Source organism: Fusarium vanettenii, assembly GCF_000151355.1.
Source record: "Fusarium vanettenii 77-13-4 chromosome 6 genomic scaffold NECHAsca_20_chr6_4_0, whole genome shotgun sequence".
Lineage (NCBI taxonomy): Eukaryota > Fungi > Ascomycota > Sordariomycetes > Hypocreales > Nectriaceae > Fusarium > Fusarium vanettenii.
This window is the reverse complement of record NW_003315865.1, coordinates 1,818,113-1,841,247: the sequence shown is the minus strand read 5'-3', so window position 1 is coordinate 1,841,247 and position 23,135 is coordinate 1,818,113. Positions and strand designations below refer to the sequence as shown.

Below are 23,135 nucleotides of genomic sequence, written 5' to 3'. Positions count from 1 at the left end.
GGAATAGCGTCTTTCATCCCCAGTCCCACCGTTTAACTGAATAAAGCCAAGTGGGATGAATTGAGATACGTACCTCCACCAAGCCGGAAGGATTTCGTGCATCATGGGGAAAAAAAGTCTGGAGAAGGATTAATTGCATCTCCCTCAATTGTCGACCAATTCTCGCCGCGTCAACTGCCCGCCTCTGCTCGCGGACCGGCTTCGACGAAACCTTTACCGAACGATTCGCCAAATGTGCCCGGGAAAAGTCTAGATGAGCCTGGCTTGGAGCGCTGGCCGCGCCTGGAGTCGGCAATGTCTCTCGCAAGCTAGACGGCCGACTTGGCCTGCCCAGCTCCTCCTCTCGCGAATACCACCGTTCCGAGCGTACGCTGCTCCCCCAGCCGCAGCAAAGACTCCGCCGTCTGAGCTCGAGGCTCGTATCGCTGCCATCCCGATCGAGCGGTATCGCAACTTTTGCATCGTTGCGCATATTGACCATGGCAAGAGTACGCTGAGCGATCGGTTGTTGGAGTATACGGGCACGATATCGGCTAGCGATGCGAATAAGCAGATTCTGGATAAGCTTGATGTGGAGAGGGAGCGTGGTATTACTGTCAAGGCGCAGACTTGTACCATGATTCATAACCACGAGGGCGAGGACTACCTTTTACATCTTGTCGATACTCCCGGCCACGTCGATTTCCGCGCTGAAGTCACTCGATCATATGCCAGTTGCGGTGGTGCCTTGCTGCTTGTGGATGCGACGCAGGGTATCCAGGCGCAGACTGTGTCCAACTTTCACCTTGCGTTTGCGCAGGACCTCGCCTTGGTTCCCGTGGTCAACAAGATCGATATGCCGGCTGCGGATATACCCCGTGTGCTTGAGCAGATGCAGAACAGCTTCGAGTTGGATCCTAAGGATGCCATCATGCTGAGCGCAAAGACGGGCAAAGGTGTGCCGAATGTGCTGCCTGCTGTCATTGAGCGGATTCCCCATCCTGTGGGTGATGAGAAGAAGCCATTGAAGATGCTGCTCGTGGATTCATGGTATGACAACTTCCGAGGTGTTGTCTTGCTGGTGAGACTCTTTGACGGAACCATCAAGACCGGCGACAATGTTATATCTCTTGGTACGGGCATGAAGTACACAGTTGGACAGGTGGGCATCCAATATCCTCACGCCACGCCGACAAAGGTCCTCCGCGCTGGTCAAGTCGGATACGTCTACTTCAACCCCGGAATGAAGAAGATCCAAGATGCCAAGCTCGGCGACACCTTTACCTTTGTTGGCGCTGAAGACAATGTTGAGCCCTGTCCTGGCTTCGAGGAGCCCAAGCCCATGGTCTTCGTCGCTGCGTTCCCCACAGATCAGAGCGACTACAGTCGATTGGCGGACAGTATCAACCAGCTTGTGCTCAATGACCGCAGCGTCACGTTGCAGAAGGACTTTTCTGAGGCGCTGGGATCGGGTTGGCGTTTGGGATTTCTGGGAAGCTTGCACTGCTCCGTGTTTCAAGACCGTTTGAGACAGGAACATGGAAAGAGCGTCATCCTCACGGAACCGACTGTGCCGTCCAAGATCATCTGGCCCGATGGTTCCGAAGAGGTTGTGCAGAATCCTGCCTTGTTCCCTGATGTGAGCCATCCCCGGATCAGGGGTGCTCAGCTGTTTGAGCCGTAAGTCTACATCACGTTACCGGGACTTTTCAATATTGATTTGAATGCAGTTTTGTCACGGCTACTATCACCATGCCTGAGGAGTATCTCGGTCGAGTCATTGAGCTGTGCGAGGCCAATCGTGGAGAACAAAAGAGCCTCGAGTTCTTTCACACGACGCAGGTCATCCTGCAGTATGAGATTCCGGCAGCTCAACTAGTTGATGATCTTTTTGGAAAGCTCAAGAGCGCAACGTATGTTTTCAACCCCCCCTTTATTGACATATTTTCTGACGCACGATTAAACAGCAAGGGATATGCTACTCTGGATTATGAGGATTCGGGCTGGCGACAAAGTCACCTGGTCAAGCTCCAGCTTCTTGTGAATAGGCAGCCAGTCGATGCTATCTGCCGTGTTGTGCACTCATCGCAGGTTGACCGTCTTGGACGCCAGTGGGTGACCAAGTTCAAAGAGCATGTCGACCGTCAACATTTCGGTAAGTCTATCCCCAACCCTAAACGTAATCTCTTGATTATTTTGCATGTTTGCTAACGTCGCCTGCAGAGGTCGTCATCCAAGCCACGGCTGGAAACAGAATCGTGGCAAGAGAAACAATCAAGCCCTTCCGCAAGGACGTGCTCGCCAAGCTCCATGCCGCTGATGTCTCCCGAAGACGCAAGCTGCTGGAGAAGCAGAAGGAAGGTAGAAAGAGGCTGCGTGCCGTTGGAAATGTCGTCATCGATCAGTCGGCATTTCAGAGCTTCATGTCTAGATGAGTGTTGGAAAAAAGCGTGTACAATATGGTGTATCATATCCTGGCATATAAGAGGAGCATGTTTAGATGGTTTTTGAAAAATAGGAGATACCCAGCTCATCACGTCTATTCAGGTGCATATATCTTGTCTAGGATTCTATCCAAGTCTCCATCTAGAGGTCTGCCCGATGAATCAAGCAACATGAGAATTCCGGCAAAATCACTAATTGACTCCATCAACCTCGACGTCCTCGTCAGGAAGACCATCTCCAAGAAGAACCGGGTCTGTCCATGACAAACCCATTCCACCAGAGAGAGTGGCCTCGCTCTGCTTGACCTTCAATCTCCCATCCTCACCCCGCTCAGCCTCAAAGTCAAACACCCTGTAGTCGCTGTTGAAGAACCAGTAGCCCACGACGCCGACGCGAAGGAAGCCAGAGTGAGAGACTACAAAGATGATCTTTTCGGGACGACTGTGCAAGTCCTCGAGGGCACGGTGGCCACGGGCGAGGATGTCACGCTTGGTGTGGGCGTATCGCTGAGCTGCGGGGGATGTCTTGTCTGGCCAGAGAGCATCAACAGTATCAAAATTGACCCTAGCAAAGTCGGGCGAGACTGAGTCTATAGGACTTCCAGTATCACAAGGCTTGTCCGAGTTTTCTGTTGATGAAAATTCTATGAGTCACTGGATTCACGGTGCGGAGAGAGAACTCACCCTGCCAATCAGCGCTACCCTCAATCTTGACGCCGCGGTCGACGAGCCAGTCGAGAGAGAGCATGGCCGTCTGAAGAGTACGACGCATGGGGCTCACGATGATGGCGACATCTTGATATTCAAGGGTTGAGTCGGAAAAGGTAGAGATGAGGTTCTTGCGGAGGGCGGAGCACTGCTCGACGCCTAGGTCAGTGAGGGGGGGATCATGAATGCTGTAGTCCTGTGGGATATGTTAGAAAAGTACGTATCTATAGAGAGAGGAGAACGTATTGTGAAGGTTGTGAAGGGCCTGCGCGTGGCGGATGAGGACAATGGTGGGTGGCATCTTGAGTGGTGGTGATGTGTAGTTGGAGGAAGTGAGAGTGAGCGAGGTCCCACTTTTGGGAGGCGTTGACCGCATGTTGCATCACGAGGAAAATGACAAAGCTAAGAATGGGCGAGTGAGGAGTATTCACATAATTGACGTGGTTTTAGATATGTATGACTGGGCATGTTTGCGTGTTTGAGTCACCATGGTCTTGCTGTAGGTTGTCTGAAGGCAGGACAATTGGCAGGTCTGACTGATCGCCTTTGTTTGGGGGGAGAAGGTCTCATGTGTCTAGTAGGTAGCTGAGGATTGTTCCTGTAAGAGGTGCATACGAATAATAATATCTAGAAATATAGCAGGATCTCGCTCGGTTGATAATCATGGCCTTTGGGTAGGTACCTAGTAGTCTTACGCATGGTCCCGCAAGGCAGCACAGCTAACAAAGAAAGTAGTCAAAAGAGCCCTTTGTGCTTTTCGCCATAGCTACGTTGATCAAACCAGCTAGTGAGAAACAAATAAAATATGAAATACATTATGAGGCAGACATCGCTAGCGGGTATGTGAATGGCACCTGTGAATATTTCCATGTTATGTTGCCCTTCTCACGCCGTCTAGTTGAAATAAAAAACAACACTCATAATGCCCAAAGTGAAGCTATTTTAAACGCCAAGTCTAATGAATCTAGATCTCACATGGAAAACAGCCACAGAGAAAGAGGCGTCTGTCAATGGTAGAGTGGCGTGGCTAAGATCGACCCGCCGAGATGGCTCCATTCGATAATATCCGACGATTCCGAGCATAACGATGGATAGTAAATGGTTAAAAAGAGATTAAATGAGCCAAAATAAGGATATGTACAGGAGGACACGACAAGTCATGAACTGTGGCATTCTATTGTGTAATCATGCCTGAAGATGGTACAGCCTCGCCCACTCTTCCACCAAGGGGGTTGAGAAATGCTACCCAGAGGGGGATGAAGCGCCTCCAACTCTGCTCAAGTATTCGTGCTTCTGAAGATGGAATTTTGCAAGAGAATAGTACACTTATAGAAGAAGATGTTATAGTAGGAGATCATTCAAATGGTTCTCTACGAACTATTTTACTGCTCTTGTGATACCTTCACCCATTGAGCAAACTCAAAACCCCCTCGTGCAAGGAACAAAACAAGTTCAGCTACCAAGCGGTAACGGCTTCATGCCCGATTAAGTAGACGCTATCGAAAATCCTTTATCCAGGGGTCTACCAACAAACTCGTGTCTGTGAGATTATCCCATGTGGTTTCCGCATGCTGTGGGGTTGTAAAGCTCCATTTCTCTCCCATGCTAACCTGTTCGTGATTGGGATACCCGCTTGGCAAAGCAAGACTATCTAGAAACTATCGAAAGAGCTAACCTAGTTGAATGACCAACGGCTTACACGGTTGTTTCTTGGCAGGGGGAATGGAGTATAAGGTGCAATCATCTCCTGTTGATGTGATCATTGTTTGCTCAACCACATTCTTTTCTCTGACCGTATTCACTCTTTCAAAATGATGTCGCGAAGCCTTCTTGTCGCCTTTGCCGCCCTGTCCTCGTTGGCAGAGGCGCATAATTGCAGACCTACCGCTGTGTCCACCACTCTCATCACCACCACCGCTGCCCCAACCACTACAACCGCAGAGGCCACCACCAGCACCACCATCAGCGTCTGCACAGCGACCGAGACGCCCTCCCTCCTCGTCAAGAACGGCAACTTTGAAGGCCCACCCCCGAGCACCGAACACTGGAGCCTCCTGCACAAGGATGGCTCGTGGATTAGTGTTGGCGGCATCTCCAACGACTGGAGCTACTCCCTCGGCTTTGGCACTGGCTCCTTCACCGACGACTACGTCTACCAGGAAATTGACGCAGGCTGCCTTATTCCCGATACAGAGTACGAGCTCTCGGGATGGGTTGGCTTCAACAAGGCTTCCCCGGTTGGCGAGAGCGGCTGCCACGACGCGCGCCTGGCCTGCTCCTTCGGCGAGGATGGAGCCTTTGCGGGATTGGGCGATAAGCTTCAGGCATCGGACGCTGTCAATGGGGCCAGTGGATTTAAACGAATTACTGCGACTTGCCAGTGGACTGAGGAGCAGCTTGCGCAGGGACTTGCTCGTGTCTTGTTCAACTTTCGGTGCACGCAGAACTTTGGCTGGATTGACAACATCAAGTTTGACTTTAAGACACATGATCCCGAGAGACGCTGAGGGGAGAACTTCACTTGGGGTAGCGTGCTCCTTCAGCATTCTCCTAGGTGTGTTTGTTGGATGCATCTTGAGACTACCTAGTAATACCACCTTTGTCTTTCGTCTATGCCGAATCTACCCCGTGCTGGCTCACTCGGCTTTGTCGGCCTTCAATTGACATATACCCTGCATTTAATTGCGACCTTGTATTCTTCAAGCAGTGACACTGGATCAGTAGATGGCAGGGAGCTCTTGTCCTCCCACACCAATTGCTGGGCACATTCGCACTACAGGTTGGCGACCAAGACATGGAGAACAACATCAAGACATTAAATTTTACCAGTAGACCTACCTAGTTGTACCATCCTGCCCAAGTTACAAATTGCCAATTGAACTGCCCGAGCCCTCTCGAGTATCTTATCCTCACCCCGATAACCTGTTGCTTTACCATACCTACCCAAGAACCTTGACGCCAAGAATCGTCCAACTCGAACTGAGCAAGACCATCACTGGACAATATGCACAATGTCATACGTCTGATGGTCAGGGTCACTCTCCACCACCTTGATCCACTCATCCTTCTTGTTCTTCTCCTTGTGCTCCTGGAACTGAACCTCATCGCTGCCACGCTTGAGGCAGGGAGCAGTGTCTGAGCCATGGTTGTTAGTCGGCCAGTAGTCGGGGTCCTCTCTTAGACGCTTGACCAACGAGGCGTGAAGGACCGCTTTCTGGGGAATGTCTCGCGCCGCACCCTTGTTGAGGGGGAAGCGGACGTTGACCCAGCCCGCTTGCTCCAGCTCCCAACGAGTGATGAAGGGGAGGTATTCTACAGAGGTTAGTGTTGTGAACTCAAAGACATGGTGGTAAGGCTTACCCATAAACTTCCACATCAAGACCTTGAAGAAGCCAGTGCCGTAGCCAAAAGCAAGCGAGTCATGCATGAACCCTTTGAGGGCCTGTTCCTTGTTCTCCTTGTTGTTGATGTGCGCCTTGAACTTTTCCAGGCTGTCGCACCACTTGACGGCGGCCTCGGGCTCCTTCTCACCCACGAGCTCAACCTCGCGGATCATCCAGGCGAGGGGGATGTCACTCATCTGCAGGCGGTCGTCGTTGATGTTCTTGCTGGGCTCCTTGGCCTTGCGAGAGGTCCAGAAGTTCTTGACGCGCTGCCAGAAGGACATGTCTTCCGCCTTGTTGTTATCAAGGGGGTTGTCCTCAGTTGAGGGCCAGCCGCCACCTACATCACCATGGCAGCCAGCGAACCAGACTTCCTTGATGTCCTCATCGTCATGGTTGTGCTTGGATACGCGGATGTCTTGGGCCAGGAGGGCTGGCTTGAACTTGACACGTCGCTCATCGACGGCGACGGCATGACGCACATAGCGAGCTGTGCCTGTGACGGGAACTGGGACTGGAGTCTTGCGCTCGAGAGGAGCGACAGAGTTGACGCAGTCCCAGATGCCAAGGAAGAAGACCTTGATGTTTTGGTCTTCTTCCTGGTCACCATCACCATCATCATCGTCGCAGGGCTTGGCCTTTTCCTTGCGGCAAAAGGTCTGGCTAAACGCCGTGATCTCGTTCAGGGCAACCTCAGTGGTGTGACTTCTGTGTACCTTGGTGTTGCCAGCGAGCAGGGGATCGGCGTCCGACCCTGTGTCTGTGTCACCGTGGTCCTCCTCACACCTCCCCTGTGCGTCAACGCGGTCCTGGATGTCACCAGACAGGTAGCGCTGGTAGAGACGGAACGCGAAGGGGACCATCTCCTCGTTGCCCTTGCACAGGAGGCCGACCTTGTTGACCATGCGCGCCAGGAACTTTGCCGTAAAGGCGCCGCGGCTAAAGCCAAAGATGTAGATCTTGGCGTCCTGCGAGGGTCAGTATACGGTATTGTGAAGTGGAAGGATACTCACAGATTCGTAGTAACGCATCAAGAAGCGGTACCCGGCAATGACATGGGCGTCAAACGTCATACCGAATCCCTGATCGAGGGTCTGCGAGATGGAGCTTTTCATCTCCCCAAAGTACGACTTGTTGACGGATGTCTCCCCGATGTCATATGTGCCAATACCAGCTGATTGAAGCGTTAGAGCCTGCATTCTGATTGGAAAGGGTGTTGAACTCACTCTGGTAGTAATGGTATTGTCCTGGGTGGTTGCGATCCAACTTGCTGAGGATCTTGACAACATTGGTGTCGGCATTGGAGCCACTGAAGGTGTTTCCCGTGCCATCAAAGCAGAGAATGAGCTTCTTGGGCTCTGAAGCCTCGGTATTCTCCATGTAAGGCATATTGAAGCAAAGAGAACGCGAGTGAGGATAGAAGGACAAGAATCTGGGGGGAGGATATCGTCTCGCTCAGCGTCGGGGCTAGTTAAGAGATTTCGGCTCATCGACATCCTTTATCAAACCAATGCACATGTCGTGGAACACAATGACAGGCCGTCTGGCATTCTGACGGTATGTACAGCGTCCAATCGGGGAAGCGAATTGGTGTCTAGGTGGTGAGAGAGGCGTACAAGGGGTGACACTCAGCCAGCCACGAGGCGTCTCCCTACCGCTCCAAGCGGGCAGAAAGAGACACGGCACATCAAAGCGCGGGGATGATCTTTTGCCGTTTTTTCTACTCTGGCTGTTTCTCGCTTGGGTGCTCAGCAGCTCGTTTTTGAGGCCAATTGGATGACATTACAGGTCACAAAGCTCAGCAAGCCACAAAGCCTTGAAAGCGGGGAAAATCTCATCGTTTACGGGACGAGCTGAGCTGAAGTATATGTATGCGGGCGGGGAAAGAGAAGGAGGAAAGACAAGGGACTTCTGCGGTGACACGGGCTGCGACCTACCTTGAAGGTTGCGAATAACCTCAGCGAGGTACAGTACATACCTCCTGTAGGGCAAATCCACTGCGGGCGCTTGGCCAGATTTTGACAGCGGGGAAACACTCGAGATGGATGGATGCGAATGCAAGATGCCGTCTTTAGCGGAGACAAGCAGCAGGGATCGACGGCGGCTAAAAATCCCTATCGTCAAGGTCTTGATCGGGGTTGAATGTCTTGCATGTGTCAACAGCTGAAGGTTTGCCAAGGATTGTTGCGTTTATTTTCCTGTTTGTCTACGGCGAGGCATTCCAGCTAATTATCAGATGATTATAGACTCCAATTTCCTTGTGAAGATGGGAAATGGTCAAGAAACTGATGGTGATTGTTTGAGCGGTCAATTGCTGCTTGGTTCAGTGTTTGGTGGGAAAGGAAAACACGTGATGCCTATCTCAAACATGGCGGCGATGTAGGTCTTGGAACCCCCTCACTCTCAACGTCTCTCCTCTTCTCTCTCCCTACCTACTCATCCTCCAGGTGGCACGGCCGGTCTCTTTGACATGGTACAATCGGCTTAACCGATTCAGATGGATCCTCGTCGGCATATGCATCTTTTCCTGCATGATCCAATCATTGCTCCTGCAATGTCACCTTGTCTGACCTGTTTGGTCCATCTGCCTCTGTATCACCAAGCCTCAACTCCGACCGGTCAGCACTTTCTGAGACAAAGTTACCCCCTCGGCAGATGCTGATCTCCCACTAATTCGCCGCCGGTATGTGATGACCATCCGGATCCCCCGCCTCCAACCTCCCGGAACGGGCCGTCTGCGTCCACGGTGGCGGTCTCCATCAAGATGACCTCAAGTCTTGGAAGATAGTCCGGCTCCCCTCGAGTTACGACATGTCAACAATGCGGCGCATGTGAAACATGGCCTCTCAGCTCTTCTGTTGTTGCCCAGCCCGTGCCCAACGAATCATGGCCCCGGCGAATCAAATCAACCTCGACGCGACGCCATTCAGCTCTGAATTGTTGAATCGTGGATCGTCCCAGCGATGCTTCAGCGCGCTCCGCATGAGCCCTCGTATCACCAGTAGCCACTCGCCTCCGGCATGCGAGCTTGGGAATGAGAGTCCCTCTGATCTGAGGACCCCGCGGAGAGAAGAGGGGTCATGGTTGGCGTCCTTGTGGTATAAATGGGCGAGTTGAAGGAGCTTAAGTCTGGCAGAATCAGGACTTAGTTCCCATCTTCTCATACACTATACACTCCTTTCCCTACTCCCAAAAATCAAGTCCTGAAGCTTCATCATGTCGTTCAACGAAAAGTTTCAGGCTGGAGAGTCGTACGGTGACGCCAGGACAGGCTCAACCAGCCTCTTGGATGATCCCATCAAGCTCGCCACAGATATCATCAAGGAATATGGTGGTATTCGAAGCCAGGCCTCCATCCCAGAACTCGCCGAGCTCATCAAGGAGCTAACCATCGAGAAGGGAAAGCCCCTAGATGACAAGAAGGGGTAAGCTTTGATACTCACACCGGCATGAACACTGCTAACACCTCCAAGAACTACAGAGCTCCTCATCGGCATCCTTACCTCCCTCCCCCGTACCTCCAAGGCGAGGACCCAGCTCACCAACAAGCTCATCGACACCCTCTGGGGCAACCTCCAGCACCCTCCCCTGAGCTACGTTGGCGGTGACGTCAAGTACGAGGTTGTCAACTCGAACGAGCCCGCACACAAGCACAACTGTGAGCTCTACGACACCATTGAGTTCAAGGCCCCAGACAGCGATGTCATCCTGCGAGAGCAGGTCCCTCAGGCTCCTGATGGTCTCCACCAGTACCGTATGCCTGACGGTAGCTTCAACAACATTCTTGAGCCCAACCTGGGTCGTGCTGGTACACCCTACGCCAAGTCAGTCAGGTCTGAGAAGCGTCTTCACGGCGTGAAGCCTGACCCTGGTCTGCTCTTCGACCTTCTTCTTGCTCGTGATGACAAGAACTTTACCGAGAACCCGGCTGGTATCTCCTCCATGCTTTTCTACCATGCTGCCATTATCATCCACGACATCTTCCGCACTAGCCGGACAGACCCTAACAAGTCTGATACCTCATCGTATCTCGACTTGGCCCCTCTGTACGGTTCGTCCCTCAAGGACCAACTTGAGATCCGTACCATGAAGGAGGGTAAGCTGAAGCCTGATACCTTCCACGAGAAGCGTCTCCTCGGACAGCCTGCTGGTGTCAATGTCATGCTGGTCCTCTACAGCCGTTTCCACAACTATGTTGCCGATATCTTGCTCAAGATCAACGAGAACGGTCGCTTCACCCTGCAATGCCCTGCCAATGCCTCAGCAGAGGACAAGGCCAAGGCTGTTGCCAAGCAGGACCACGACCTTTTCAACGTGGCCCGTCTCATCACTGGTGGACTGTACATCAACATCTGCCTCCATGACTACCTGCGAGCCATCACCAACACTCATCACTCCAAGAGTGACTGGACCCTGGACCCCCGAGTTGCTATTGACAAGCAATTCGATGGTGAGGGTGTTCCCCGAGGTGTTGGCAATCAGGTCAGTGTCGAGTTCAACCTCTTGTATCGGTTCCACTCGTGCATCTCCAAGAGGGATGAGGGCTGGATCAACAACTTCTTCCTTAAGCTCTTCCCCGGTCGCAAGGCCGAAGACCTCCAGGATGTAAGCTGGAACGAGCTCGGCCAGGCCCTCTTCAACTTTGAGCGCAGCATCCCCAAGGACCCCAGCGTCCGCACCTTTGACGGCCTTCAGCGTCAGGAGAACGGCACCTTCAAGGATGAGGACCTTGTTCGCATCCTCAAGGATGCCATGGAAGACCCTGCTGGTACCTTTGGTGCCCGCATGGTTCCCAAGGCACTCAAGGTCGTTGAGGTCCTGGGTATAATCCAGGGCCGCAAGTGGCAGGTCGCTTCTCTTAACGAGTTCCGAGAGTTCTTTGGACTTAAGAAGTACGACCAGTTCAGCGAGATCAACTCGAACCCTGAGATTGCCAACATCCTCGAGAAGCTGTACACAGACCCTGACATGGTTGAGCTGTACCCTGGCCTGATGATTGAGGACATCAAGCCTGCTCGCAACCCAGGCAGCGGTATCATGCCTACCTACTCTGTTGGCCGAGCTGTGCTGTCTGATGCTGTCACACTTGTCCGCTCAGACAGATTCAACACCATCGACTACACAGTCTCCAACCTGACAGCCTGGGGTTACAATGAGGTCCAGCAGGACTACAAGACTCTTGGTGGCTCGATGCTGTACAAGCTTATCCAGCGTGGTGTCCCCAACTGGTTCCCCTTCAACTCGGTTGCCGTCATGCAGCCGATGTACACCAAGAAGGCCAACATTGCCATCGCTAAGGAGATTGGCACCTATGACCAGTTCAGTGAGGCCGACCCCAAGCCCCCTGCCAAGCCCATTGTCGTCACAACCAACGAGGCTATCAAGAAGACTCTCAGCAACCCCAAGCAGTTTGTCGTGCCTTGGCTCCAGGCCCTCAACACTCTGTTCCCTGGCAAGAAGGACTATGGCTGGTTCATGCTTGCGGGTGATGAGGCCAAGAACTTCAAGCACCGTGCCGACTTCCAAAAGGCCATGGGCAAGATTCCCAACCTCCACGCTGCTGTGCACAACATGATTGAGCGTGTTGGTGCCAAGCTCATTGAGAAGGAGACCTTCAAGCTCAAGGCTGGTCTCGAGCAAATTGACATCATCCGCGATGTTGCCATCCCTCTCAACACACAGCTTCTGGCTGACCTGTTCTACTTTGACTTGCGGACTGATGAGAACCCTGACGGAACTCTTGGCGTTGCCGAGCTGTACCGACACCTTCTCAACATCCGCGTCTGGGGCGTCAACAACAACGACCCCGGCCAGGCATGGAACCGCCGCCGCTGGGCCCAGGAGGGTGTCACTGCCGTTTACAACTCGTCCAAGAAGCTCGTCGACGAGGCTGTCCTCGGCCGCGGCATGGGTCTGGGCATCGCCTCGGCCATCTCGAGCAAGGTTGGTCGCAAGTCGTACCTTAAGAAGGACTCTCTGCGTTCCTGCGGCCTGAAGCTCGTCGAGGAGCTGCTGGCTCAGGGAAACAACGCCGACCAGGTCACAGACAACATGTGGCTCACTGCCTTTGGTGGCATTGGTGTGCCGGTTACTTCAGTAAGTACCCTTGAACTTTTTCACCATGATCAAGTACTGACCTCCCTGCTTTAGTTCTACGAGGTGCTCGCATTCTTCCTGCGACCCGAGAATGCTGCCGTCTGGGCTGAGGTGCAGGCGATTGCCCAGAAGGGAGATGATGCCACCCTCCACGCCTACGTCACCGAGGCTCAGCGTCTGACGAGCTCTCAGCGCAACGTGCGCATTGCCACGGCGCCAGCCGAGCTCGAGGGCAAGCCTGTTCAGCCCGGCACTCCTGTTGTCATGATGCTTGTAAGTCCATGTTTTCCCACCAAAAGCAAGAAAATCACTGACTGTATTACAGGGTATGGCTGGCCGCAACGACAAGGAGGTTCCCGACGCCGGCAAGTTCGACGCCCAGCGCAAGACGGATGCCGTGACGGCCTTCAGCTACGGACAGCACGAGTGCATCGCCAAGGATATGGCCCTTGCTTACGTCACCGGCCTCATCAAGCTGGTGGCTGACCTCAAGCAACTCCGACCTGCACCAGGTCAGATGGGCGAGGTCAAGACCATCCAAGTCGGCACTGAGAAGGCCTACCTCAACGATAGCTGGTCGTACCTCGGCTTCGATGCCAGCAGTAAGTTACACAGTACATCTGGATTGAATAGCGAGCTAACAGTCGAACAGCCTGGAAGGTTCACTTCGACGGCCATGGAAAGGGTACCTTTGAGGGTGACAGGGCCCCTACAGCGACGACACCGCTGCAGCAGTACTACTACATGCTCCAGAAGCGCAAGGAGGAGATCCTTGGCTAAGCTAGTTTCTTGCGTGAGAATGGAATTGACACCGAGAGATGGGCTTCCAATTGTCTGTAAACCTTGGCTACTATACCGATGAATAAACCATACTTTGCCGAGACACCCGAGAAGATGCAATGAATACGTGATGACATTACCGTGACCCAAAAAGAGTGGGTTTTAGGTGGGCGTGTTGGCACCTGGTCAGAGGTGGATTTAGGTCTGCGAATAGAAGAGAGAGTTTATAGGAGCGGGATTAAAGAGTTATACCACTTGACCAGGTGCCCGCTGAGCACTCATGTGCTTTTAGGTGGGAGATGAAAGGGTAACCTTACTTATAAAGCTCTAGACTGGACATGGTAGCCTGGCAAAAGAGTGGTTTTTAGGTCTGCGGAAAGAAGATAGAGTTTATAGGGGCGGAAGTAAGGAGGAGTTAACCACTCGACTAGGTGAGCACGCGGATGTGCTTTTAGGATGGGAGGGATAGGGTTGAAGTTTATTATAAGACTCTCCCAGGCAGTCAATGGTGTTGTCTGAACTCTATCCACGTCCGAATTCTTGAAGAATCTTTGGAACTCTCACTGTCAGCCAATCACAAACCTCGGTTCCGTGGTCTAGTTGGTTATGGCATCTCGTTAACACCGAGAAGGTCCCCGGTTCGATCCCGGGCGGAACCACTCTTTTTGCCCTTGGATGCTCTGGAGATTCATTTTTAGTGAAAGGTGATCCTAAACTTGTTCGGTATAGATACGTTAGTCCGCTCAGCATGTGGTGTAATCTTTAGACGCTGTCCACTGAGCCCTTCGAGACGTTTTTGGTCAGCTTGGGTGGGTTGTTCAAGGGGCTCCTCAATGGCGCCGTGGGGGCGGCCGTGGAGCACCAACCCCAATGCTTCTCCCACGCACAGCCAGGGAACAATTCACTGCCACCATGGTCTCGGCACGTCTGAGGCTATTTGATAGTGTAAGATTCGTGTGTGAGAAGGAAATGGGGCAAAGTTCTTGACCACGGTTTAAGGGTGTCTCTATACGAGTCGTTGGCTGCTTTCCATCGTCGCTTGCTAGGACGCGAAAATACCTTAGCCAAGTAGTCTATATTTCTAACTATATAGGTGGCTACGGAAGAAGCCATGGCGACTTGGCCTCAGACCACGACTGCAACTTCCGTCACCATCAAAGGATTACAAGCTCCTGCGAGTCTCCTTCTTTTCAAGTCCTCTGGACGCAATTAGGGTCCTATGGCTTCTTGATTCGACCATAATTAGAAGCTCCCTCAAGCCTGACGCTCTAAACCTGGACGAACCACATTCGGACGACCCTGCCAATTCCTGTATTGGTATTGGGTGGTGAATTCTTCGGGGATGAAGATCGTGGTGATGAACGAAAGAGAACTGCTATAGCAAGAACCCCGACACTCACGTAGTTGCGGACAACATCCGCCACGGCAAGTGCCCAAAGCGACTTGGAGCAGTGCATCCGTTGCGGCATGGTTCCTTCGAGCCTTTGAGGCCGGGATGAGAGTCGGATGGTCTTGACCTTTGTGCGTTTGTCTCCTTTCCACTTGTAGATGTTGATGTGATCTTGGAGGAGATTGAGTGCCCCAGGTGCCTGGACCTGGACTTGATGGAGAAGTTCACTCGACTCTCTGCTAGGCCTTGTTGGTGGTCGACTCTTGACGCTCATATACAACCATCTGCCCCCGAATGCTAGAACATCACACTAAGCTTTGGCTTAGAAGCACTCTCTTCTTCTATGAAACCTCAATCATTCTACGCACTTATCGACGAGGCCTGGAGAGCGCGCGATAACCATCTATATCGCTCAAAGATGCCGATAGTAACTCTCTCTTCTTGGAAGAAGAGTTTAGAGGAGGTGATTGTGTGGTGTACTTCATCCTCAATGACTCTGATTGTAAGTGTTGATTAACTGACTACTACTATCTAGCCCTGTGTATCTGAGACCACTAAAGGTACGTGCCCGTCCAAGTACCGATGGTTGACGCCGAACAAGGCCGAACCTCTAATTGTCTGAGACTCCTGTGAAGAGGAGACGCCTCCGTAGGTCCAGAGACGGCTCATTGCGTAGATAGGAAGAGATAAAACAGGGATCGGTAGGCAAGGGGCTATAGGGAGGCAATCAACTCTTCTTCTTACACGCACACACCCAACTGTGGATCCATGGTGAAGCTTCTCTTTGGCGACCGAGTCAGAATGAGGCACTGAGCTCATCCGTAAATTCACTTCATCTTACAGACTCACGCTTTTCTTGGCATACACCCTCCGCGACCTTTTTGCCTTGAGCCCCTGGATGACGACAACAATCACCAACGCGAAGGAGGGGACGGCATTGAAGAAGATGAGAATGCCACAGATTATCTGCATGATGGATGCCTTGCAGACTTTGCGTATGGGCCGATCCCCTACTATCACGTCGGGTCCTTTAACGCTCTGGGTTGATAGTGAGAGGATGCGGGACATGGAAGTCGACTGAGCCATGTCGAGAGTGAAAGCCATTTGCCTCAAAGATTTGAAGGCAGAAACAAAATGACTAAATGGGGAAGAGAAAGCTTATACTTTAGCTGTATTTTCGTTGTTTTCATGCTTCGTAAACTCCCTTGGTTCTTTGTTCTATGTCGAGAACATGGAACAACAGCTAAACAGTTTAATAATACAACAGAGATGAACAATAAAAAGAACTTGTTCTTTTAATTGGAACTTAGTAGCATAAACATAGCCGAGATTAAGTCATACTGAATTTGTTGTAATTTATGATCGGCGTTTGCTTGGAGGGCCCCCTATTTCATCATGGTGGTCGGGTGATGCACAGAGCGAATATGGGACGGCAAGGGTTTACTTCTACAGTTGCCTTGAGATGGGATAATAAATTTTTATATATTTATAGAAACAGAGCGCTCTTTATGTACCATGTCATGATATACCTATGGACCTGAAACCTGCTGGGCTTCCATCCCAGTGCTCACCTAATCTCGAGATCTACGCCTACAGCACCAGATGATGAAACACACAACCACAAACAATAGGAAGCTCAAGAAGACGATAGCGAAAACCTTGTCTGGAGTGAGCAACTTGTTCACCTTATCAACAGTCTCCTCCCTGGCCAAAATAGCCGTCATGGCAGCGGCTTCTTGGAGGGCAGACCAGTCGCCGGAGTTGTAGCCGCGAGGAGCCATGGTGTTTTACTTTCTGTTTTGGGTCAAGAGTTATGACTGGTATAAATCTGTGGATGTGCTTGAGAGGGTTGATCTAAGTCTGGGCTGTTGTGTTCGAGCAGTGGACATGGGGAGTGTGAGCTGGATACTTATAGAGACACTGCAAGACCCGTTCTGTATTCTTCTCTTGGTAGTTTGAATATATCCTTTGTGGTAGTGTTTTATGTTTAGTTTGGATGTTGAACATTGTATGAATCCTTTGAAATGACTCTGTGAACAAGGATAAGACTGGTTGCCATTACTTGCCTATGATGGCTGTAATGCTGCATCTGAATGAATCTAGATTCTTCCGCCGAGACCGCGATGCCTTAACAGGGTTTGACATCACTCTGGCTAAGACTGGAAACTGCCAGACTAGCGGCAATAGCAAGCAAAAGTAGCGATCGGTGTTGCGGTCATTAATACAGCCAAGTCATTCATCCTCCATTTTAATCTTGGGCGTGAAATATCATTAATCCCGAAGCACGACAGAATCACGTTGACTAAAGTCTTGGGACACGGGTTGATAGCTGTAGATTTTAAGTTCTTGACTCTACTACTTGCAAGGTAGCCATCTACAATCTTGCATATATCAGATCATCTACGGACCAGACGTCTTAACCCCTCTGTGTCCAGTCTCTGTTCTGAATCTTTCGGCCTCGAAAAGTTCGTCTGAGGCATCCCTCTGAAACAAGCAAGATGAGTACGAGAACAAGAAGCCCAGCCATGGCATATAGGAAAATAAACGGGCCGGACTTGTACCTGTCGGCATCGGATTCCTGCCCTTGCTGAGTTTCATTGCTGGCCAAGGCGCTGACTGCTTCGTGAACAGAGGGCCAGGGGGTAGGGATAGGGCTGGCAAAGGTCGGGGGAGCCATGTTGTAACTCGTCTTCTTGTTGTCGGTCGAGAAACGGAAGCAGGAAGACGGTTCAGAGGGATCTGATGCAGACGTGAGTAGCCGATTCAAGCTTGAGAGTTTGAGTACAAAATCTGCTGATTGTGCTGGTGTTGTGCTGACAAGTGAACAAGCGAGAGAGACGGGGATATTTGTAGGAAATCTGTTCAACACACCGATTCTTTGCTCTTTGTGGGCTGTTTCGTTGTCTTCTTTTGGTGTTCAACTTGTGCCTTTGTTTGTTCACACTGCGCTTTGTATCTATGGAACAGAACAGGAATCATCAAAACAGACAAAAAAGGGTACTAAGTAACTCATTAATCAAAGCAAAACGCTGGAGAGGGGATTAGAGAAGGATGCTGAGGGAGGACAGGTTGAGAGGTGTCATGTGGCGGGGGACAACAGGGCTAGTCATGGTTTCCTTTGTCTACCTAGGTCAGAGTCTCTACCAGCGAAAGAAAGCGGAAGTCTTTGTCAGCAGACAATGAGATATGACAAGGCTTTTTTTTAAGTCTGTAGGCAAACTGCTGGGAAATTAGTTAGTGACTCACGCGAAAGCAACAATGCCCTGGTTGAGGTGAATGTGAATGCGAGCAAAGCCTCTTCTTTCAGCATGAATAACGCAATGTCGAGTCTGAAAACAAGAAGAGTTTCTCAGACGAGTTTACGCCCTATCGCTAAACCTTTTTGATACTGCTAGAGCACTTAAAAGCACGCCTGTTACTGGGGGGCACATATGACGTGCATTATAGCGGCATCGTGTTCAAGTCTGCAGTCTTGACACAACCACATCAACGCTTGATCGATTCAAAGGACAAGGTAAGAGTTTATAGATGTAAGCGATATGGACTGTTTAGTCCACCTCTTCTAGGCATCCGAACGTGTGGACTGGAGATACTCCATCAAAAAGGCGATCCGTCTGGCCATCAATGTCGCATTCTTGAAAGGATCACTGACACCATGTCCGCCTGTGCGATCCTCGTACAAAAACACATTTGATGCCCCTACATCCTTCAACTTCGCAACAAGCTTCCGCGCATGACCTGCACCGACTCGATCATCCTTTGTCGAGACGGTGACGAGAAAGGGGGGATACTCTACCCCTTCGCGAATGTTGTGGAAAGGCGAGTAGGCTCTGAGAACCTTGGCCATTTCAGCATCTTGAGGGTCTCCGTACTCGTATATCCACGCAGCTCCCATCCCCATCAGAGGGTATCTCAACATGTCCGTTAGAGGCACGTCGCTCACGATGGCGCCAAAGAGGTCCGGTCGCTGTGTGCCCATGACAGCAGCTAGCAAGCCGCCGTTGGATCCGCCGACAACGCCAATATGTTTTGGGGTAGTCATCCCATCCTTGACGAGTGTCTCAGCAACGGCGATGAAGTCGTCGTACGAGTTTTGTCGCTTCTCCTGTCGTGCTGCTTGATGCCATTCCTCGCCTCGTTCGCCGCCGCCCCGAATGAATGGAATCACCAACGACCCGCCACTCTCTAGCCAGGGGACCAGTGAGATGCCGCCCAAAATCATGTCCAGGTATGACAACGGGACAGAAAGCCCAAAGGCGCCATACCCAATCATCATGACCGGCTGCTTGCCTTGTGGATGTTTCGACTCCTTGGGCGAGAGGACAAGATAGTCGATTGAAGTGCCGTCCTTGCTTGAAGTGCTCTTCTGACCAAGTTGAAAGGCCTCGGCATTGAAAACCGATGGCTGGGTGTACAAAGACTCCTTGGTCTCGCCGCGTTCCAGCCAGGTAGTCGATGGAGAGAGCAAGCCAGACTCGGTCACGACTGTGTCGTTGCTGTAAGGGTCACCGCTAGTCGCAGCCGCATGAGACCCGATACTCGTCTCTATGCTTCGAATGATTCTCCATTCATTGGCGTCGTATTCCAGAGTCAAGCGACGCTCTGACTGTCTCTTGTTCATTGTCAAGTAAACCCTTGTCTTGCTTGCCTGGATTCCATCAACAAACAGATGAGCATTAACCTCGTCTGGCTCTGGAATGTAAACAATCGAGGTCCTTTCGTGGGCTGGTGTGTCTGGCACCGTGTTGTACGCAATGACGGAACCAACTGGGACCTCTCGACCACAGACGGTCGCCTTCTCACCCAGCACGGCCACCACATGCTTAGATGTGGTTTTGGGTGGTAGCGACATGGACTGTTTCTTTGGTAGATCAAGCTCTTCCACAGTCCCATTAAGGGAAACAATGCTGTAGACAAGGGTGGAGTAGTCCACGGCGCAGGTGATGAGGGCACGGCCACTGTTGGTTTGGCCCACCGAGGAGATGAGAGAGAGTGCACTGGTTGAGGGTATTTCTTTGACAGCCTTGGCCTCCTTCAAGTCGGTACCTCGCTTCCAGATGTACGAAGTGGTTCCCCAACCCGCTGCCGTAGTCGGACTGCCGTAGAGGTTGTGGTTGATCAAGACGTGATCGATGTCCAGCCAGGCAACAGCGATACGGCCCAGCCCTGTGCGAAACCCGTCTTCAACGAATTTGCCTTGTTTGGTATCAAGCTCACGCAACTCGACCAAGTCAGAGCCTCCATCGGACAAGAGGACAAGGAGGCGCGAGGCATTAGGCCCAAAGATACGACTCTTAAAGTCAAAGTCGAAAAACTCGAGCTCTCTACTCTCCTCCTGGCCCAGTTTGTCGACGTCGAGGACAAGTCGCCAGTTGCCCAGTGATCCATTAGGCTGTCTCTCAGAGACTTCGAGAATGCCACGTTTGTTGGTGGAGTCCTTCCTCAGTCGAAAGAGGTTACCGGCGATCCAGTAGCTCGGGCGATTGACGTCAGTTGAAGATAGGGCCACTAGCTTCTCCTGGATACTCTTGGTGTGCGGCAACGAGTCTAGCTTGCGCATGGCGAGCTCATTCTGGCTGTCGACCCACTCCAGGGCCTCAGGAGACTCTTGTGTCTCGAGCCACTCGTAATCACTGTCCGACTTGATGGGCCTGCCGGATGATTGCTGTTAGTTGTCGTGGCCCATCTTTCAGCCTAAGGGTGAAGGAACTTACATGTTTGTAACAGGGGCAGACTGAACGTAAATGGAGATTTCTTTGCTTGACGCTTCGAAGTGCAATCACTGGGATGTTTGTGAAAGGGAGAAGAACAATCAGAGAAAGGGCTTGTTGGAGGCTTTTATGCAAAAAGGAGGATTCCAGATGATGGACATTCCCCTCCTCCGAGAACTCATCTCACATGGTTTATCCCTGTCCATGGTGATCTCAAGCAGCCAAGGATGAGCTCGCGCTTGTGCTGACCCGATTAGGAAGTGGAGGAGTGGAGTGAAGGATCGAAGAAGCTGGGGTCCCGATGGATTGACTGAGGTTCCGGGTGGGGCCGGAGCCGGGTTAAGGTGAGGCTCCGTTCCCGGACTTCAATGAATGCATCCGGTCTTACGTTGCCCGAGTCGTCAGCCTACCTCTTTGTCTACCTGCCTAGCCCTGATGACTTACTCAAGACAACTATGGCATTGGGACATTTACCCTTAGCCAACCATGTATGGTCCCGCCCCCCATCGGCCTAAGAAGACCAACTTCCGACGAAGCCGTACTGGCTGTGAATCATGTCGTAGCATTAAGAAGAAGGTACGGATACACACGGTTTCTCGGTTGTTTTATTGGTTCATGTTGCTTACTTGGATCGTCACACTAGTGTGATGAAGGCAAACCGACATGCCAACGCTGCGAGACAAAGGGAACAGTTTGCTCATACGACAGCACCCCGTTGCAGTTCCGCGATGCCAACGCTTGGGCGGCGCAAAAGGTCAAACAAGTCAGAGGCAACAGGGTTCAAGGTATCTGTCCGCCATTCACCCAGAATCGAATTTTCCCGAATGAAAGCACTGGCGCAACTGGGCACCAGGTTGCAGACCCTGTCCTAGAATCTCAGCCTGAGACTCGCCAGTCTGCACCAAATCACGATCTAGCCCAGATGCCACATCTCAACAGGTCTCAATTGAAGGCTGTGAAGAAGACCGATAAGCAGTCATCCCGATACCTTGCACTTCATCCGAGGCCAAGCCTCCTCGGGGGGTCCAAGGAGGAGTTATACATGACTCATTTTGCCATCCATGTGTGCGACATCCTACCATCAAGCCTCGAGGCTGTGAGCTCTGCTGCCAAAGGAAAGACTGTTCTTCACAATGCCGCTATGGCTATCGGAGCGGCCAATTTGGCCAACTTACAGGGAGGCTACACCCGTCACAAAAGCACCGGGCTGCAGATATGGATCCCCAATCCTCGTCACAGGCTTGATGCACTGAACTATGCTGGAAAGGTATTATCATTGGCAACAAGAGGCCCGAGTGTAGGAGTCGATGTACTTGTGTCAGCCCACATCCTACTATCGTTCGTTGAGTTGGAACTGGGGACCTTTGACGGGCTACATCGATATCTCGGCATTCTGGACGATCTCATCTACAAGACAAAAGACAAGCTCCTTGGCTATGAAAAGGGCCAGGATTTGTTGGTTGCTGCAGTTAATTCTCGCACTACACAGAGGTACATAGTTGGACCTTGGAGCACCTCGACAGCTCCTTCAGAGAGAGAAACCTTTTGGCTTGGACTGGAACGTCAAGTGTTGTCTGACTCGGTCTCTTTCCAAAAAGCGGGCTCTGACGCATACCTTCTTATACAGCGCATCTATTTGATCGTCACGATGCAGCATAACCGGAAAAGGCCAAGCCCCGTGATGGAGGCCTTGATCAAGCAATTCTTGCCGCTCATAGCACCCGACCTGGTGCCACGCCACGGCGAGCAACTATCAGAGCTGACCCTCACACAAGCACACGAACGGTCAATCGCAGAGATCAGACACTTGTCGAGGTTGCTCTCAGTTTTGAAGCCTCCTTCGGAATCTCTTTCCAAACCGGGCTATTTTGCAGAGCCTGAGGCTATTCGTTTCGAGAGTCACAAACGCGCAATGCATGCTGCAGATTATGTCTTCTTCCAGATTCTATGTGACGAAAATCTGGTACGAAATCGCGCTCAACCGCTAGGGCCCTGTACTCTGGCGAGCGATGACTGGGTGATTAATGACCAGGCGTCACATTGGCTTCAAATCCTGATGCGAATCACCCGAGGGTTGGATATCGCCAAGTGTGCTCACCGAAACATGTACCGGAGAGGCATTTGCTCTATACTTTTCCTAGTAGGGCTCCTGCGTCAAGATATGAACGTCTTTGATCTTCTGGAAGAGGTCCTTGACAAGATATTGGCCCGAGGAAGCGGCTGGGAAGATGCTACTTTCCCGACCCTTCTGGCACGACCCACGATCCAGGTAGTTCGGGATCAGCTGAAGCTGGGGAGGGTAATTCTCTTGGCATCGACAACGACCGAGGACTTTGACAAGTCTCGCACGATTGTCTCTAATCGATTGGGGCAGGTCCTGTTGGTACACGGGATCGAAGCCAACGGGGAGCTGTTTGACGACGCGGTGCCGTTGGGTGATGAGTAGTTTTTCAATTACCCAACAGCAGAGAAGTATTAAATCTGCTGATTTTCTCGTCAGTGTGTATCCTAGAAGGCCATGGAAGCAAATCTCAAGGCGGCTACATATGGTTCGCCAAGGCGTTTTCTCGATCAACAACTGCCACACAAAACAATAGCGATCTGCCCGCAGCTGCAAACAAAATCTCTCCTTCTAACATCACTG

The 23,135-nt window shown here is 51.6% G+C and overlaps 8 protein-coding genes across 8 annotated transcripts; 4 read left to right on the top strand and 4 right to left on the bottom strand.

Moving 5' to 3' along the window:
- Positions 1 to 253: 253 nt before the first annotated feature.
- NECHADRAFT_94619 (uncharacterized protein) lies at positions 254 to 2,414 on the top strand (the record flags this gene model as incomplete). The annotated part of the gene is made up of 6 exons (XM_003045271.1): positions 254 to 296; positions 366 to 1,659; positions 1,710 to 1,892; positions 1,947 to 2,134; positions 2,203 to 2,360; positions 2,397 to 2,414. The coding sequence occupies 6 exons, from the start codon at positions 254 to 256 to the stop codon at positions 2,412 to 2,414; spliced, it is 1,884 nt and encodes a 627-aa protein (XP_003045317.1).
- Positions 2,415 to 2,615: 201 nt separating this feature from the next.
- NECHADRAFT_43252 (uncharacterized protein) lies at positions 2,616 to 3,432 on the bottom strand (the record flags this gene model as incomplete). Its single annotated transcript, XM_003044867.1, has 3 exons — positions 2,616 to 3,052; positions 3,108 to 3,319; positions 3,374 to 3,432. 3 exons carry the CDS (start codon positions 3,430 to 3,432, stop codon positions 2,616 to 2,618), a joined length of 708 nt encoding a protein of 235 aa, XP_003044913.1.
- Positions 3,433 to 4,942: 1,510 nt separating this feature from the next.
- Positions 4,943 to 5,638, top strand: NECHADRAFT_81949 (uncharacterized protein; the record flags this gene model as incomplete). Its single annotated transcript, XM_003045270.1, has 1 exon — positions 4,943 to 5,638. The coding sequence occupies one exon, from the start codon at positions 4,943 to 4,945 to the stop codon at positions 5,636 to 5,638; it is 696 nt and encodes a 231-aa protein (XP_003045316.1).
- Positions 5,639 to 6,123: 485 nt separating this feature from the next.
- Positions 6,124 to 7,903, bottom strand: NECHADRAFT_81948 (uncharacterized protein; the record flags this gene model as incomplete). The annotated part of the gene is made up of 3 exons (XM_003044866.1): positions 6,124 to 7,482; positions 7,528 to 7,688; positions 7,741 to 7,903. The coding sequence occupies 3 exons, from the start codon at positions 7,901 to 7,903 to the stop codon at positions 6,124 to 6,126; spliced, it is 1,683 nt and encodes a 560-aa protein (XP_003044912.1).
- A 1,827-nt stretch (positions 7,904 to 9,730) lies between these two features.
- Positions 9,731 to 13,490, top strand: NECHADRAFT_70489 (uncharacterized protein; the record flags this gene model as incomplete). Its single annotated transcript, XM_003045269.1, has 5 exons — positions 9,731 to 9,939; positions 9,988 to 12,610; positions 12,665 to 12,883; positions 12,936 to 13,212; positions 13,263 to 13,490. 5 exons carry the CDS (start codon positions 9,731 to 9,733, stop codon positions 13,388 to 13,390), a joined length of 3,456 nt encoding a protein of 1,151 aa, XP_003045315.1. The 3' UTR covers positions 13,391 to 13,490.
- Positions 13,491 to 14,152: 662 nt separating this feature from the next.
- Positions 14,153 to 15,866, bottom strand: NECHADRAFT_81946 (uncharacterized protein; the record flags this gene model as incomplete). The annotated part of the gene is made up of 6 exons (XM_003044865.1): positions 14,153 to 14,323; positions 14,791 to 15,077; positions 15,149 to 15,276; positions 15,361 to 15,493; positions 15,535 to 15,589; positions 15,630 to 15,866. The coding sequence occupies 6 exons, from the start codon at positions 15,864 to 15,866 to the stop codon at positions 14,153 to 14,155; spliced, it is 1,011 nt and encodes a 336-aa protein (XP_003044911.1).
- A 2,476-nt stretch (positions 15,867 to 18,342) lies between these two features.
- NECHADRAFT_81945 (uncharacterized protein) lies at positions 18,343 to 20,340 on the bottom strand (the record flags this gene model as incomplete). The annotated part of the gene is made up of 1 exon (XM_003044864.1): positions 18,343 to 20,340. The coding sequence occupies one exon, from the start codon at positions 20,338 to 20,340 to the stop codon at positions 18,343 to 18,345; it is 1,998 nt and encodes a 665-aa protein (XP_003044910.1).
- Positions 20,341 to 20,977: 637 nt separating this feature from the next.
- NECHADRAFT_81944 (uncharacterized protein) lies at positions 20,978 to 22,937 on the top strand (the record flags this gene model as incomplete). Its single annotated transcript, XM_003045268.1, has 2 exons — positions 20,978 to 21,067; positions 21,135 to 22,937. The coding sequence occupies 2 exons, from the start codon at positions 20,978 to 20,980 to the stop codon at positions 22,935 to 22,937; spliced, it is 1,893 nt and encodes a 630-aa protein (XP_003045314.1).
- Positions 22,938 to 23,135: the final 198 nt, after the last annotated feature.